Source organism: Lithobates pipiens, unplaced genomic scaffold (genome assembly GCF_037356315.1).
Source record: "Lithobates pipiens isolate NorthernLeopardFrog02 unplaced genomic scaffold, aLitPip1_a1.2 Scaffold_16, whole genome shotgun sequence".
Classification (NCBI taxonomy): Eukaryota; Metazoa; Chordata; class Amphibia; order Anura; family Ranidae; genus Lithobates; species Lithobates pipiens.
The window spans coordinates 546,437,541-546,452,714 of record NW_027507748.1 but is presented as its reverse complement, the minus strand read 5'-3'; the positions used below and the strand labels follow the sequence as shown (position 1 = coordinate 546,452,714).

Genomic DNA, 15,174 nt, shown 5'->3' with positions numbered 1-15,174 from the left:
TTTGTAGTAGTTTTTGGTTACTTCAGGGTGCGATTTTTTTTTTTTTTTTTTTTTTTTTTTTTTTTTTTTTTTTTTTTTTTTTTTTCCCCCTCCATTGACATCTGTGCAGCAACGAGCCCTTGAAGTCAGGACTGACGTGGGAATGAAACCATGCGAGCTGAACTTGCACGACTTCATTCCCGCTGTTGGTGTGAACTAGGGCTTAAAGCTGTTGTTCTGATTGCCATCAGCAAGCTACACACTGTCAATTAGGGAACCTTTCCCATCTGTGTTTCTGGACAGTTCTTGGGACGTACCCAAAATTCTTACCTAAGGTAGCCTCAATGCATAATTGTTCACAAGATATTCTCCCTTCTGCGCTAGCCAATGTTGGCTGTTAAAATAATTGTTACGTTACCTCGAAATAACTAGGGGCTTTAGCCATTCACTCATCTTTTGTTGCCCAAAAAAAGGTTGCCAGGCTTCTAAAGGATCAATAGCCAGATGGCTGAAATTATCCATCCTGGAAGCATACTCTCGCAGGTTTGTCCCACCAGCTGGAATCCATGCACATTCAACCAGAGCGCTTGCGGTGGCTTGGGCAAAGAGCTGTTGCCAACCTTGAACAAATTTGCAATGTGGTCAAGTTTTTGCACCTTGTGGGACCTTACATCTGCCAACTATCAAGCGTCTGGCAGAAAGATCCTGCTGGCTGTTGCCCCACCCTAAGGGGGTAAGTCTGTTATCTCAGGTGTTGTCCTGTAAGGTGCTTTGGGAAAATTCTAGTTGGCCTTGCTGGTAACTTGTTTTTCCACAAGTCTTTCAGGGCAGTTTTTTTATTTTATTTTTTTTATTTTATTTTTTTTATTTTATTTTTTTTCTCCTCCTTCCTCTACTATACAAGAACGACCAGCAGCCATATTCTTGTAGCTTCAGGGGAACAGTCAACCCAGGGCCTCTGAAGGAGTCCCAGTTAACGATCAATTTGCTTGAGCTTTGAGAGATCAGGCTGTCTCTCCACATGGTCATTGAGGCTATGAGGGTGTCTGATCAGGATCCAGTCAAACAAGCAACAGCGGTGGCATATGTCTTCCATCAAGGAGCTCTGCTGCAGCACAAGAAGTCGCTCACATCCTCCAGTGGGCAGAGCAACATGTACTGGCCCTGTCGGCCATATACATCCCAGGAGTAGAAACTGGCAGGCAGACTAATCACCAGATGCTGGACCCAGGAGAATGGTCGTTGCATCCGGAGGTGTTTTGGGCTTCTCTGCCTACAGTGGGGCACACCAGATGTGGATCTCCTGGTCTCGGCTCAATCAAAGGTGCTGAGATTTGTTCAGGCAAGAGATCCTTGGGCGGATGCATCAGACGGGTTGGTGGCTCTATGGGAACAGTACCTGCTGATTTAAACTTTCCCTCCACTAAAACTTGCCTTGTCTGATTCGCAGAGGTGATGCTGATCGCCACAGATTGGCCTCAGTGTCCTTGGTATGCCAACCTAGTACGCCTGGTGGCGGAGGCCCCTTGGCGGTTGCCGATGCGAGAAGACCTCCTATTGCAAGGTCTGATACTCCCAAAGTCTCCCAAGGTCTGTCTGACTCTGTAATCTCCACTATGCTGAGGGCACAAATCTTCTCGTAGATCTTGCAGTGAGGCGTGCACCAGAAACTGGCCTTAAGCACCAAGGGACAGATATGATTTCCCCCCCCCCCCCCCGGTGGTTTCAGCTTTCCATCTCAATGAGGACATTGTTACCATCCCTGTGTCCTAAGCCAACTCATCCTAAGGAGGTGGCCCTCCATTCCCTGGATGTGGTCCAGGCCCTAAGAGTAGATTTGTCTGCCACGGCTCCCTTCCAGAAGTCACTCTTGGTTTCGGTGCTGGTCTGACAAAAGGGCTGGCGGTCTTGTTGCACCACCATTTCAGTGGATCAGACATCATGGTCCAGGCTTGCACCTTGAAGGGGCATGTGCCCCCTTCCCTGTCACGGCACATTCCACCAGCGCAATTGGGACCTCCTGGGCTTTCCGACATCAAGTGACTGTCTCCCAGGTGTGTAAAGCGGCAACTTGGTCATCCGTCCACACAGTTGATGTGAGCACATCAACTGCCGCCGTCTAATCGTTGCAATTTACACTTTCCTTGTAAATTGCATTTTGGTTGTAAACACGTTCTGATGTGGTTGTTTCAGGTGGCAACTCTTCCCTTAAGCAGCACCTTTGGCTGGTGGTAAAGTTGTTTGCTTTTTACACCCCCCTCGTTCTAACACTGCTTGGACATCCCTACGGTCAAGATTTAATAGAGCTGTGTTCGTCAATGAACGAAAATGTGTGGCTTTTTTTTTTTTTTTTTTTTTTTTCTTGCCGTGAAATCCTTTCTCGGAAGTTCATTGCCGGACACAGCACCCACCCCCTCCTATTTTGCATTCTACTGCTTGTTGACGTACTGAGCTGCAGGAAGCGGTCTGAGGGGTTATAACCAGAGGCACCACCCCCTGGGTGGAACTGTACAGTTCTGTTTTCACGTGGATTACATGCCTAGTCGTCTCCTGAAGGTTACATGATAACCCTATCTCCAAGATTTAATGGAGCTGTGTCTGTCGAACTTCAGAGAAAATGATTTTACAGGGAGTACAAAAATACAATTTTTTTTTTTTTCTGTTTAACCACTTGCTTACTGGGCACTTAAACCCCCCTCAGTCCCAGACCAATTTTCAGCTTTCAGCGCTGATGCACTTTGAATGACAAATGCGCGGGCATACAACACTGTACCCAAATGAAATTTTTATCTTTTTTTTTTTTTTTTTTTTCCCCACAAATAGAGCTTTCTTTTGGTGGTATTTAGTTACAGCTCGGAGTTTTATTTTTTTGCTAAACAAACAAAAAAAGATGCAAAAAAAAAATCATGTTTAATAGTTTGTTATAAAATTTTGCAAACGGGTCATTTTTCTCCTTCATTGAAGTGCGCTGATTAGGCGGCACGGATGGGCTGCATTGGTGGGCACGGATATGTGGCACTGGGGTGCAGCACCTTTGAGGCAGATTGGTGGCACTGACGGGGGGGCACTTTCAATACATGTGGCACTGCAGGGGGCAGGTGGGCACTAGCAGGGCTGGCCGTGATCGGGACTGATGTCCCGATCACGGCCGCGGGTGACTGACTTTTTTTTTTTCTCCTCGCGCTGTCAGGAATAATAGCACATTACAGGCTCCGTTATATCAAATGATCAGCTGTCATTGGCTGACAGCTGATCACGTGATAAGGGGTCGGGATCGACCCCCTCCCCTTGCACGGATCGGTGATCAGGCGAGTCTCATGGACTCGCCGATCACAGAGCGCACCGCGCGCCCCTCGGGGGGGCGCGCAGGCCGCTCGTGCACGGGACGACATCAATAGACGTAGTCCCGGAAAAGGAGATCCGCGCTGTAGCCGTCATTTGGCTATAGCGCGGATCTCTAGTGGTTAAATAAAACTAAAAAAATTGGCGCCAATGAAGGCACAAGTAGGGTACGTTGTTGCATGCAGGTGACCTAACCATAATGGGTACACTTTATTTATTTTTTATTTTTGGTGAGATCTTATAAAGAGAACATGCTGATAGGAGAAATGTGGTGGCTGCCATTTCTGATCTTAAAATACACGCAGAGTGACACCTGGCCCACTCATCTCTTCCTCCAAGCCAAAACACTTGTGTGATGGAATAGTCACAAGGTTGTTAATCGCAGTCAAATTTTTGAACACCTTATGTCATAGGTGGCCCAATATTCGGCTGATTCAGCAGGGACTGGCCAAATATTTGATTCCCTCCTATGGCCAGGTCTGTAAAACGCCAAAAGGTTAATTCTTGCATGCAAACTTGATGTAAGAGATTACTATCCCCACTAGCATCAGCTGATGTAACGGTGTATTCTACTGGATGTGCAGTCTAGGGTTGTACCGATACTATTATTGATGCAGAGTATTTGCTTGAGTACTCTTACCCTGATAACTTTTGCATGAAGAGGCGGCTCCCAAAAGTCAGTGGGCAGAGAGCAAGTCCTGGCTGCAGCGGCAGGTAAACTGGCAGGGGTGTGGGTTGCTGCATCGGTGATCAGGGCCGTTGCATTCGTTAACAGAATTGACTGCCCCTGGTCTCTGGAGATTGAACAGTGACTCCCATCTTGGTACATCCTGCACTTGGCATCAGTAAGCAGCAGTCACAAGGCGTCAGCAGACATATTGTTACACCCAGCCCATTTAGTTCACTAGCTATATGGGCTGGGTGGGTGTAATGAGCTGCTTACTGAGGCCACGTGCAGGGTGTACTAAAATGGGTGTTGCAGCACTTGTATACTGGAGGAAGTATATACTGTTATTTGTCTCGTTTTATCATGCCAGGCTGCAAGCAATTGCTAATGCAATCAGTGCTGCATTTGATTGCCACTGCCTGCCCATCCGTTTCACCTATCAGTGCCCATCAGTCAATGCAACTTATCGGTGCTGCAAATATATCATTGGTCTGTATTGTGCTTTGAAAACTGTCACATAAGAGAGGATCTATTGGCAAGTACACAAAATATCGGTACTTGGTCTTAAAGTGGAATCGGTGCAACCCTAGTACAGTCCATGATCCCTCACAACAATCATGCAGCCAATTAAAGTTTCAGCAAAGGGCCACAGATTTCCAATGAATTAAAAGCATTTTCCACTAACTTTGGTATGAAACCACTTGTGTGTAAACAAAAGCAAGGCACTCTTGAATATCCGCCCACCTGTCACTCGGGGCATTATTGCCTCCTCACTATAGCCAATGATCCTTGGGTATAATCTGAACAAGTCTGATTTACACAGCAGTGTGGGAACCGGTGAGTAAACTTGGTTGCTATGTTTCAGTGTGACCTTGTGTTTCCGGAAAGGGGTTGATTTTACAAATTTCTTTCTTTCCCTTTTGGAAATGTGATATGTCTAGGGTAAAGCAAGCCTAACTACTTTCCAATGAACTGGAGTTGACATGTGCCTAAAGGTTCAAAGCCCTGAATCTGCCACTTTCTTTTTGGGGGAGGGTTCCTATTACTGCCCTCTAGAAAACTGTCTTAAGGCAGCTTTAAGGTGCTGGGTTGCTTTCAGGATGGTTTTTATCTTGATGGCATTTGGACCAGTCTCGACAGGTATTTGACTAGGGCTGAAAGAATCGATTTATTATTTTCATAATCGATTAATTGGCCGGTAACATTAACCACTTAAGGACCAGGCCTCTTTTTCAGATTTGGTGTTTACATGTTTAAAAGTTTTTTTTGCTAGAAAATTACTTGGAACCCCCAAACATTTTGTGTGTCATTGAAATACTTTTTTTTTTTTTTTTTTTTTTCACACCATATTTGCGCAGTGGTCCTACAAGCGCACTTTTTTTGGAAATTCACTTTTTTGAATATATTGTGAAAGATAATGGTACGCCAAGTGGAATGGCGTCAAACTTTTAGCCTCAAATCTCCATAAGCGACGTTTAAAAAAAAAAAAAAAAAAAAAAAAAAAAATTCTACAGGTTGTATTTTTCGGGTTAGAGGTCTAGGGCTAGAATTATTGCTCTCGCTCTACCGATCGCGGCGATACCTCATGTGTGGTTTGACCACCGTTTTCATATGCGGGCGCTACTCACGTATGCGCTAGAGTCTGTGCGCTTTTATTCACTTTTATTCCTATTACAAGGAATTTACACATGCCTTGTAATAGAAAAAAGCATGACAGGTCCTCTTAAATATGAGTTCTGGGGTCAAAAAGTCCTCAGATCTCATATTTGGACTAAAATGCAACAAAAAAGATACCTTTTTAAGAGGTACGGGCGGAAGTGACGTTTTGACGTCGCTTCCGCCCTCCTATGGTATAGACGAGTGGGGGCCATCTTAGCCTCACTTGTCTCCATACCCAGCTAGTGAAAGGGCCCGATCGCCTCTGCCGCTACCGGCGGCGGGAGGGGGGGGTGGCACCTCTCCAGCCGCTGATGGCGGTGATCTCGTGGAGACCACCGTTATCGTACAGCCGACCGGCGCCTTAAGAGATGGATATCTCGGTTGTGGCAGCAGCTGCTGCTGTTACTGAGATATCCCTCTTCAAAAATAGGACTTGTAGGTCGTGTGCTGGTCGATAAGTGGTTAAACATTAAAAAAACTAAAATGGGCCCTTTATAGTACAAAGAGCAAATCGCTACTGTAAATATTACTTTCACTGTTCTACAGTAAATAACACCTTACAGTAGTTATTATCTGCTTTTTTTTTTTTTTTTTTTTAAGCCAGCAGCTACAAATACTGCAGCTGCTGACTTTTAAAATAGTGACTTACCTGTCCAGCGCGCCCGCGATGTCGGCACCCGAAGCCGATCTGTAGATCGTCTCTCGGGTGCTGCCACCGCCATCTTGGGTATGGGAATCAGGAAATGGAGCCTTTCGGCTTCATTTCCCTGTTCCCTACTGTGCATGCGCGAGCCGCGCTGCGCAATAAGGACGGTCCCCGCTGCCTCTGGGATCTGTGTGTTTTCCCAGCAGGCAGCGGGGCACTTGCGGAAAGGGGTGTAATATACGCCCCTTTCCGCAGAGAGCTATCCCGGAAGTGGGTGCAGATACCTGTACTGTACAGGTATCTGCACCCCCCTCCCCCCTGAAAGGTGCCAATTGTGGCGCCGGAGGGGGGGAGTGTTCCCATGAGCGGAAGGTCCACTTTAGGGTGGACCTCCGCTTTAACATTCTGTTTTTAAAACGCAAACCACATGCACTGTCTGACAATTCCTTTGACTAAGAAGTTTTCTATTTCCAAATTTTCCCATCACTGTGGTTGAAAATGAATGAATGTGTCAATTCGACCCATGATCATGCATTCTGCAGTGTAGTTGAGAATAATGGTAAATGTAGTCCCAAAATATTTGGCGTACCAAGGTTTGCAGTCACTGCCCTAGGGAATAAAATGGCGGTCGTTGCAAATTTTTTATTTTGTTGTTTGTGCAGCAATTTTTTAATGCAATTAAACTCCCTGGGCTACGCTTTATAAATGTTTACCAGTTTAGAGGTCTTGCGCTATAATTATTGCTCTCTAGTTTGGCGCTACCTCACATGTGGTTTGACTGCCTTCTGCATGCAAGCACGTGAGTATGAGGGCGCTTTAAAAAAAAAAAAAAAATTTTACACTTCCCTTGTAATGTGAATTGGACATGACAGGTCCTCTTTACGGAGAGATGTGGGGTCTGCAAGACCCTATCTCTCCTCCATGCTGGAAACCCTGAGATAATTCAATTTAAAAAAATATATATTTTTATAAAAAAAAAATTGAGGGCATATGTCAATCTAGGGATAAGTGGTTTAAAATGTCAAACTGATGCCTTGGATAGTAGCCCAGAGCTAGTCTACACAAGGTGTCTTGTTTTTCACCTGCTGATCTGAATATTTCACACTTATAGCAATTTAAGATTGGCGTCTTTTTTGTTTCTTTTCCAGTTCAGTTGCTGTGGTGCCAATAGCTCCAGTGACTGGAATAACTATCCTCCTTTTAAAGGCAGCGGCACAGTTCCTGACACATGCTGCAAGGTCATTGTAACTGGCTGTGGCAAGAATTCAACCAACATTAATAAAACTGTAAGTATTGCATAACAAATTTTGGTAATGCTTGAGACGAGCCTAAAGAAAATGAGTTTTAAAACCTTGCGCCACAAAAATTGTTTGCAACTGTATTTACATTTTTACTTTAGTGTTCTCTGACCAACAGTGCACCGCTTTGGGATAAAAAAAAAAAATTTCCCTTCAGAATCAAACATTTGTCATCTGTCACTTCCCTACCTGACTCTGTTGATCATCCTAGGAACATAAGTAACGAGTTTTTTACTAAAAGTAAATTAAAACAAAGTGTATACTTTTAAAAAATGTCATATGCCAGCATCCAATATGGGTGTTGTATGAGCACATTTCAAGATGCCTCTACTTCCTCCATCCTCCAGCGTGCGCTCCACACACTGAAAGTGACATAGGTGGAAATTATGTCACTACTAATGGCCCTTCCCACACTTCATCTGGTCTAACTCTCCCCTTCCCTCTCCATAAGCACATTATCAGGCACATGTGCTATTGGTAGCAAACATGTCTTGCAACCGTAACCACTGATATATTTAATTTTGGTTCTTAAAAAATTTTTTTTTTTTTTTTTGTCTAAGTGCATTGCTTACTCTCATACAGGGATGTGTTCAGGCTATCGATGATTCGATCAAAAAGTATGTAGGCATCATTGCTGGAGTCGCCCTGGGGATTGCTTTCTTTGAGGTCAGTATTCCTTTTCAAATTTTGCTTAAAGGCATTGCATATTTTTATATAACTCCTTTCTCATCCAGCATTTCCTTCAGATCTGATTGTATGAAACATGCATTCCACCACATGACCATTAAATCTGCTCACCGGCTCCTCTGACCGCTTAATGATAAAACGAGGTAAAAAAAGCACTGTGCCCTTGGCAGGGCTGATGTGGACGTGGGGAGTATATCTTTCACAATCCTCACTTTATGTATATTTTAGGCTTATAAAATATTAAACTCAAAAAATAAAGCCCAAGACAGTCACCGAGTGGTGAACCGCACTCAGACCCTAGCAGCGCTTTATTGTTTTTAAAACTTAAACACCCGACTAAGTTTAAATTTAAAATGTGATACAAACTATCAAACTGCGCCCAGTAAGAAACCTTATAATATATACAATTAATTTCAAACTGAAAACGTAAATGGTATCACATATGCCAGAAACACAAAATATAGTCCATTAGTATATTTAATAATGGTTCATATTCAGCACAAATCCTGGCAGTATAAAGTGCTGTAAGTCAAAAAGTTGCTAGCAGATCGTTCAGATTCACAGTAGTCCACCACACCTCCTGTGCAAATCCCTATAGGTTATGCACTTACCAGAAAACCCTGGTTTAAAAGCACATCTCATATCATCGGAAGACCAATCGTATCATTAGCTCTCGTGTATAGCAAGGCATCGGATCTATCCCGTCGGCTGTATAATAATCACCGAGATCCTGTCAGTAGCACCACTTCCTGTTTCAGACTGATAGGGCTAAGCAATTAGTAGTGGTGGCAGCCTGTGTCGCATGCTTTTCTTTAGTTGCCGGTTAGACTAACTGTCCTTTTAATGAACCAAACTCCCAGGACATTATTAATGCAGGACGCAGAGGTAGTTTCTAATATCTTCCATAGTGACGCAAACTGGGGACACTTTATTAAGCAAATGGTGAATCCAGACAGAAATCGGTGCTTTGGTTCATGTTGTCCTGCCAGTATGGCCACACTCTGCATGATAGACTGTTGTTCTATAATGCAGAGAGAAAAAAATGAGAAGACCTTAAAGAAATGCGGCCCTTTACTGATCCTGGTCTGAGTGCGGTTCACCACTCGGTGACTGTCTTGGGCTCCATTTTTTGAGTTTTGTGATATAGCAGCAGCTACAACTTATTTTACCGTGAGCGCATGGCAATATGCATGTACTGGTGTCTCACCTCCTAAACCCAGCAGCATGCTGTCATTTATGCAGAACTCCGCTCCTTATAGGAGTCCTGCATTTGATATTCTGATACTGTTGTGTTGAGCGGTGAGACCGGTCTGTGCATAATTGGCATTGAATTAAAGGGATTGTAAAGGTAGAATCCGACAGTGCCAGCGCCACCCCCACCCCCCTCATTTACCTGACCCCTCAAGTCCCGCGCTCGCCCCCTACGTCCTCTTGACCACTCATCCTGTCCATGGATTGGCTCGAGTGGATGGATTGAAAGCATAACCAATGATGTGGGGGGCAGGGCCATATGATGCAGCTGGCGGCCGTAGCCGCTCACTGTATCATGGGAGAACTCCGCAAGGAGCTCCTCACATGTGGAGTCCTTGCAGGAGGGAGCCGAGACAGCCGCCGAGGGACCCCAGAAGACCAGGTTTGGGGCCACTCTGCAAACTCTGCAAAACGAGCTGCACAGTGGAGGCAAGTATAGCATGTATGTTTTTTAAATAAAAAATTTTTAGTGACCCTTTAAAGCCTGTTGATCCTACTGCTACTTTTAGTGTTATTTCACTTTAAATGTGGTGAGCACCATTTGGTTTTCCTTTTTTTTTTTTTTTTTTTTTTTTTTTTATATTTGACATGTATGCAGTACTGAGTTTGGGGGTGTGGGGTGTTTTTCACACACAAAATACTGTAAAACTAAGACTGCTTTAAAAATGGAAGTGTTTGAATTTCTCTTTTTTACTTTTAATAGCTTACATTTCATTGATAAAAATCCAATATTTGGTGTGACCACCCTTTACCTTCAAAACCACATCATCAATTCTTCTTGGTATACCCGTGCAAAGTTTTTGAAGGAATGAGCCATGTAGTTTTTTTTTTTTTTTTTTTTTTTTTTTTTATCAAACATCTTTGAGAACTAACCACAGATCTTGTGTGGGCTGCCCCAAATCCTTTTGGCCTTTCATGTAATCCCAGACAGACTGAGATCAGGACTCCATTGGGCCAAACCTTCTAGGGCTCTTTGTTTTTTACACTGAAGATGGTTCTTGATGATGTTGGCCATTTTGGGGTAGTCATGCTGCAGAATAAACTTGTGGCCAAATGCATGCCTCCGGGAGACATGCATTTACATGCATCTGCCTGTGTTTCTCAGCATTTAGGACCCCATTGATCCTAAAAATCTCACTCTATTTTCCAAAGCTCCTGAATTCTTCAACTCTTGTGCACTGAAGGTCTGAGCAGTGGTACAATGAGTGTCTACAGGCAATTGAGTGTGCTGCAGGTTTGAGGCTACATTTCTGCAAATGGAGATTTGGTCAGGATCAATGGTGTCCTCAATGCTGAGAAATAAGGCAGATGCTGATCCATGTCATATCATCATGAAGGCGTGTGATTGGGCCCAAATGTTGTTCTACAGCAGGACAATTGCCCCAAACATACAGCCAATGTCATTAAGAACCATCTAGTGTGAATAAGTTCTGAAAGTGATGGTTTTGACCCCGGGGTCCTGATCTCTAGTATGTCTGGCATTTCATAGAGACAGAAGGCTTTGAAGCAGCCTACATCCACAGAAGATCTGGTTAGGGCTTTCGAAATGTTTGGGACAACCTACTGAGTTCCTTCAAAAACATAGTGTACCTGGAACTAAACCTGCAAAGGGTGGTCCCACCAAATTTTGTTTTGGATGTCTCTTCTGTTCATTTACTTTCCATTTTGTTAATTGATACACTTCTATGTCTGAAAGCATTTTTTCACACCCACCTAAAACACTTGCATGTTACTGTATATTTAGTCCTTGTATGGTATTAAGGATTGTGGAAGAGATCCATCCCTCCCAGCCACATCACCCCTGCCAAGTGCAAAAAGTGCTATTTGATGTAATTTTGATTGGCGGGCAGAGGAGGTGAGCAGATTTGTAACGTGGTGGAATGCACATTTCTCGCCTCATATTTTAGTTGAAGAGAATTTACAGCATTCTCACAAATTTCATCACTGGGGTCTGGAAGTCAGTTTGACTTTTTCACTTTAGGACTTTGTTTTATTTCTGTGTGTTTTTTAGATGTATTTGCATGTTGGAGTACTATTTAAGATTAGGGAGAGTGCTACACCATAATTTTTGATTTATTAACAAGGAGTGGAATTGCCTAGTTTTGTGTTGGCTGCAACCCAGTCTTTTTTTGTATTTTGAAGGACTGTGCAGATTAGTTTTGGTTTGAATACCACCCAAGTTCCTGCTTTTTATCTGAATGCACACTCACTGAGTACTGTTGCCACTCTTGGCTCTGCTTTCTAAGGTGAGATGGCCTCTCTTGGGCTGTATGCTAGGGCTTCTGGGATTTTTTAGCAGAGCCTCACGGGCAAATATTTAGATGCAGGCTTAATTTGCTTGGATATACAGTGCCTTGCGAAAGTATTCAGCCCCCTTGAATTTTTCAACCTTTTGCCACATTTCAGGCTTCAAACATAAAGATATAAAAAAAATTTGTGAAGAATCACCAACAAGTGGGACACAATTGTGAAGTGGAACGAAATCTATTTGCTAAAAAAGTTTAAATTGTCCAATAAACTGAAAAGTGGTGCGTGCAAAATTATTCGGCCCCCTTGCGTTAATACTTTGTAGAGCCACCTTTTGCTACGATTACAGCTGCAAGTCACTTGGGGTATGTCTCTATCAGTTTTGCACATTGAGAGACTGAAATTCTTGCCCATTCTTCCTTGCAAAACAGCTTGAGCTCAGTGAGGTTGGATGGAGAGCGTTTGTGAACAGCAATTTTCAGCTTTCCACAGATTCTCGATTGGATTCAGGTTTGGACTTTGACTTGGCCACCTGGATATGTTTATTTGTGAACCATTCCTTTGTAGATTTTGCTGTATGTTTGGGATCATTGTCTTGTTGGAAGATAAATCTCCATCCCAGTTTCAGGTCTTTTGCAGACTCCAACAGGTTTTCATCCAGAATGGTCCTGTATTTGGCTGCATCCATCTTCCCCCTCAATTTTAACCATCTTCCCTGTCCCTGCTGAAGAAAAGCAGGCCCAAACCATGATGCTGCCACCACCATGTTTGACAGTGGGGATGGTGTGTTGAGGGTGATGAGCTGTGTTGCTTTTACACCAAACATATCGTTTTGCATTGTGGGCAAAAAGTTCGATTTTGGTTTCATCTGACCAGAGCACCTTCTTCCACATGTTTGGTGTGTCTCCCAGGTGGCTTGTGGCAAACTTTAGACAAGACTTTTTATGGATATCTTTGAGAAATGGCTTTCTTCTTGCCACTCTTCCATAAAGGCCAGATTTGTGCAGTGTACGACTGATTGTTGTCCTATGGACAGACTCTCCCACCTCAGCTGTAGTTCTCTGCAGTTCATCCAGAGTGATCATGGGCCTCTTGGCTGCATCTCTGATCAGTCTTCTCCTTGTCTGAGCTGAAAGTTTAGAGGGACGACCAGGTCTTGGTAGATTTGCAGTGGTCTGATACTCCCATTTCAAAATGATCGCTTGCACAGTGCTCCTTGGGATGTTTAAAGCTTGGGGAAATCTTTTTGTATCCAAATCCGGCTTTAAACTTCTCCAACAGAATTACGGACCTGCCTGGTGTGTTCCTTGGTCTTCATGATGCTCTCTGCGCTTTCAACAGAACCCTGAGACTATCGCAGAGCAGGTGCATTTATACAGAGACTTGATTACATACAGGTGGATTCTATTTATCACCATCAGTCATTTAGGACAACATTGGATCATTCAGAGATCCTCGCTGAACTTCTGGAGTGAGTTTGCTGCACTGAAAGTAAAGGGGCCGAATTTTGCACGCACCACATTTCAGTTTATTTGCTAAAGTTTAAATTGTCCAATAGATTTCGTTCCACTTCACAATTGTGTCCCACTTGTTGGTGATTCTTCACAAATTTAAATTTTATCTTTGTTTGAAGCCTGAAATGTGGCAAAAGGTTGAAAAGTTCAAGGGGGCCGAATACTTTTGCAAGGCACTGTAATTACGGTATAAATGTCTTTTAGCCCTGGTTCACATTGCTGCGATTTGACATGTCATATCAGCTGCTATTGCCTGCAATGGAACCATCCAAATCGGTGTACTGCTGACTTTGTGGCGCTGCACAAATTCCAAAAAGTTTCTGTACTATTTAGAAAAATAAAAATTTAGGACAGGAAAAGGAGTAGCTTCAGTCTTTATAACCCACTTGCTTGAGTTGCACACATGGATATATTGAAGCCAGAGGATGCTGCAGTTGTGGAGGCCTCCATAGTCTACAGGTTTTCATTAAAGTGTAACTTGGGCAAAATGTTTTAGTTTTTGCGTGTAGACAGATTGTTTAACAGGTTTTGATTATTGTCTTAGCCCACCCATTGGGGAGATTTACCCTCTATTTTTCAGTCTACAATCTTCATTGAAAGTAAGAATCACACACTATTCTTGTTCTGGGGACAACCCAATATTTGAGGGGTGGGGGAATCTTCCAATGGAGACACTTTGGAGGGATTTCCTCACGTCCATCTAAAAATGAGAAGTTGTACCTTTCAATATCTGATATCTCGCGTGCCATCTACCTGTTCAACTTTTTTTTATTTATTTATTTTTTCTTGCCTCTAACTTTTAGATCTTGGGTATAGTCTTTGCTTGCTGCTTGATGAAGGGAATTCGCAGTGGATATGAAGTGATGTGACCTGGCGCCCTGCACAAGATTATGCCGTGATGTCACTTCCCCATATTGCCATGTTAAGAAACTAGTGTTTGCTCTCCTTTCCTATTGTGAACACATTTGCACAAGCCATTCTATGATCTGAAATGGCACAGCATGTCACTTCTGTGTGAATTTGGTTACAAAAAAGTTGTTTTTATATGTATTTGTCATTGAATTATTGCAGCTGTTGCTTTACTCTGCTTTTTTTTTTTTTCTTTTTTTTTTTTTGTCTAAATGTTTTACAAAAGTTAGATTTTTGCTGGTATGCTTAAAGGGCAAACAGTTGTCATATGAACTTCTTGTTTTAAAACTTTGAGTGGTTATTTTGAAAATAATTTATAAAATAAAACTTGAGCTTGGCTTTAGGAAACTTTGGCTGCAGATTGCTACATTCCTTCAGTGCCTTTATATTCTGTACCAGCCTCGCTACAAAAAGTGGGTATAAAAAAAATCTGTATAAAATGTATATGTAGCCTATGTGCCATAAGCAATGCCTAGGGAAAATGATATATATTTTATTCAAAGTTGGCACGTAACCTATAGTTCTTCTTTTTTTTTTTTTTTTTTTTTTTTTTTTGTTTCATTACAATTTCCATTTTCTACAAAGCACAAAATGTAAATGCCAAGAATAAAGTGATATAACGGCCTTTCTGTCCGTGTGTTTGTTTTGTTTTTTTGTTTGACTGGTTCCTGCTGATTTACAGCATCTTCGCTTGGTTCATTATGTCCATAGATTTGCTTTTTCACTATAAACTGGTTGTAAACACTTAGTCTCTGAAAGATGAGTACGCCCCTCACCTTTTTGTAATTTTATCTTTTCGTGTGACAACGCTGAAGAAATTGCACATTGCTACAATGTAAAGTAGTTAGTGTACAGCTTGTATAATGGTGTAAATTTGCTGTCCCCTCAAAATAAGTCAATGTCTAAACCACTGGCAACAAAGTGAATACACCAGTGAAAATGCAGTGTCACTCTTTTGTGTGGCCACCATTTATT

At 42.8% G+C, this 15,174-nt stretch overlaps 1 protein-coding gene across 1 annotated transcript in view; it reads left to right on the top strand.

Annotated features, from left to right (window-relative positions):
- CD63 (CD63 molecule) overlaps positions 1-14,824 on the top strand; it is a 53,959-nt gene extending 39,135 nt beyond the window's left edge. Inside the window, exons 6-8 of the mRNA XM_077483369.1 lie at positions 7,442-7,579; positions 8,174-8,257; positions 14,094-14,824. Of these exons, the coding sequence (XP_077339495.1) occupies positions 7,442-7,579; positions 8,174-8,257; positions 14,094-14,159 (288 nt within the window). The 3' untranslated portion in view covers positions 14,160-14,824. The remainder of the gene's footprint in view (positions 1-7,441; positions 7,580-8,173; positions 8,258-14,093) is intronic.
- The last annotated feature ends 350 nt before the right edge of the window (positions 14,825-15,174 follow it).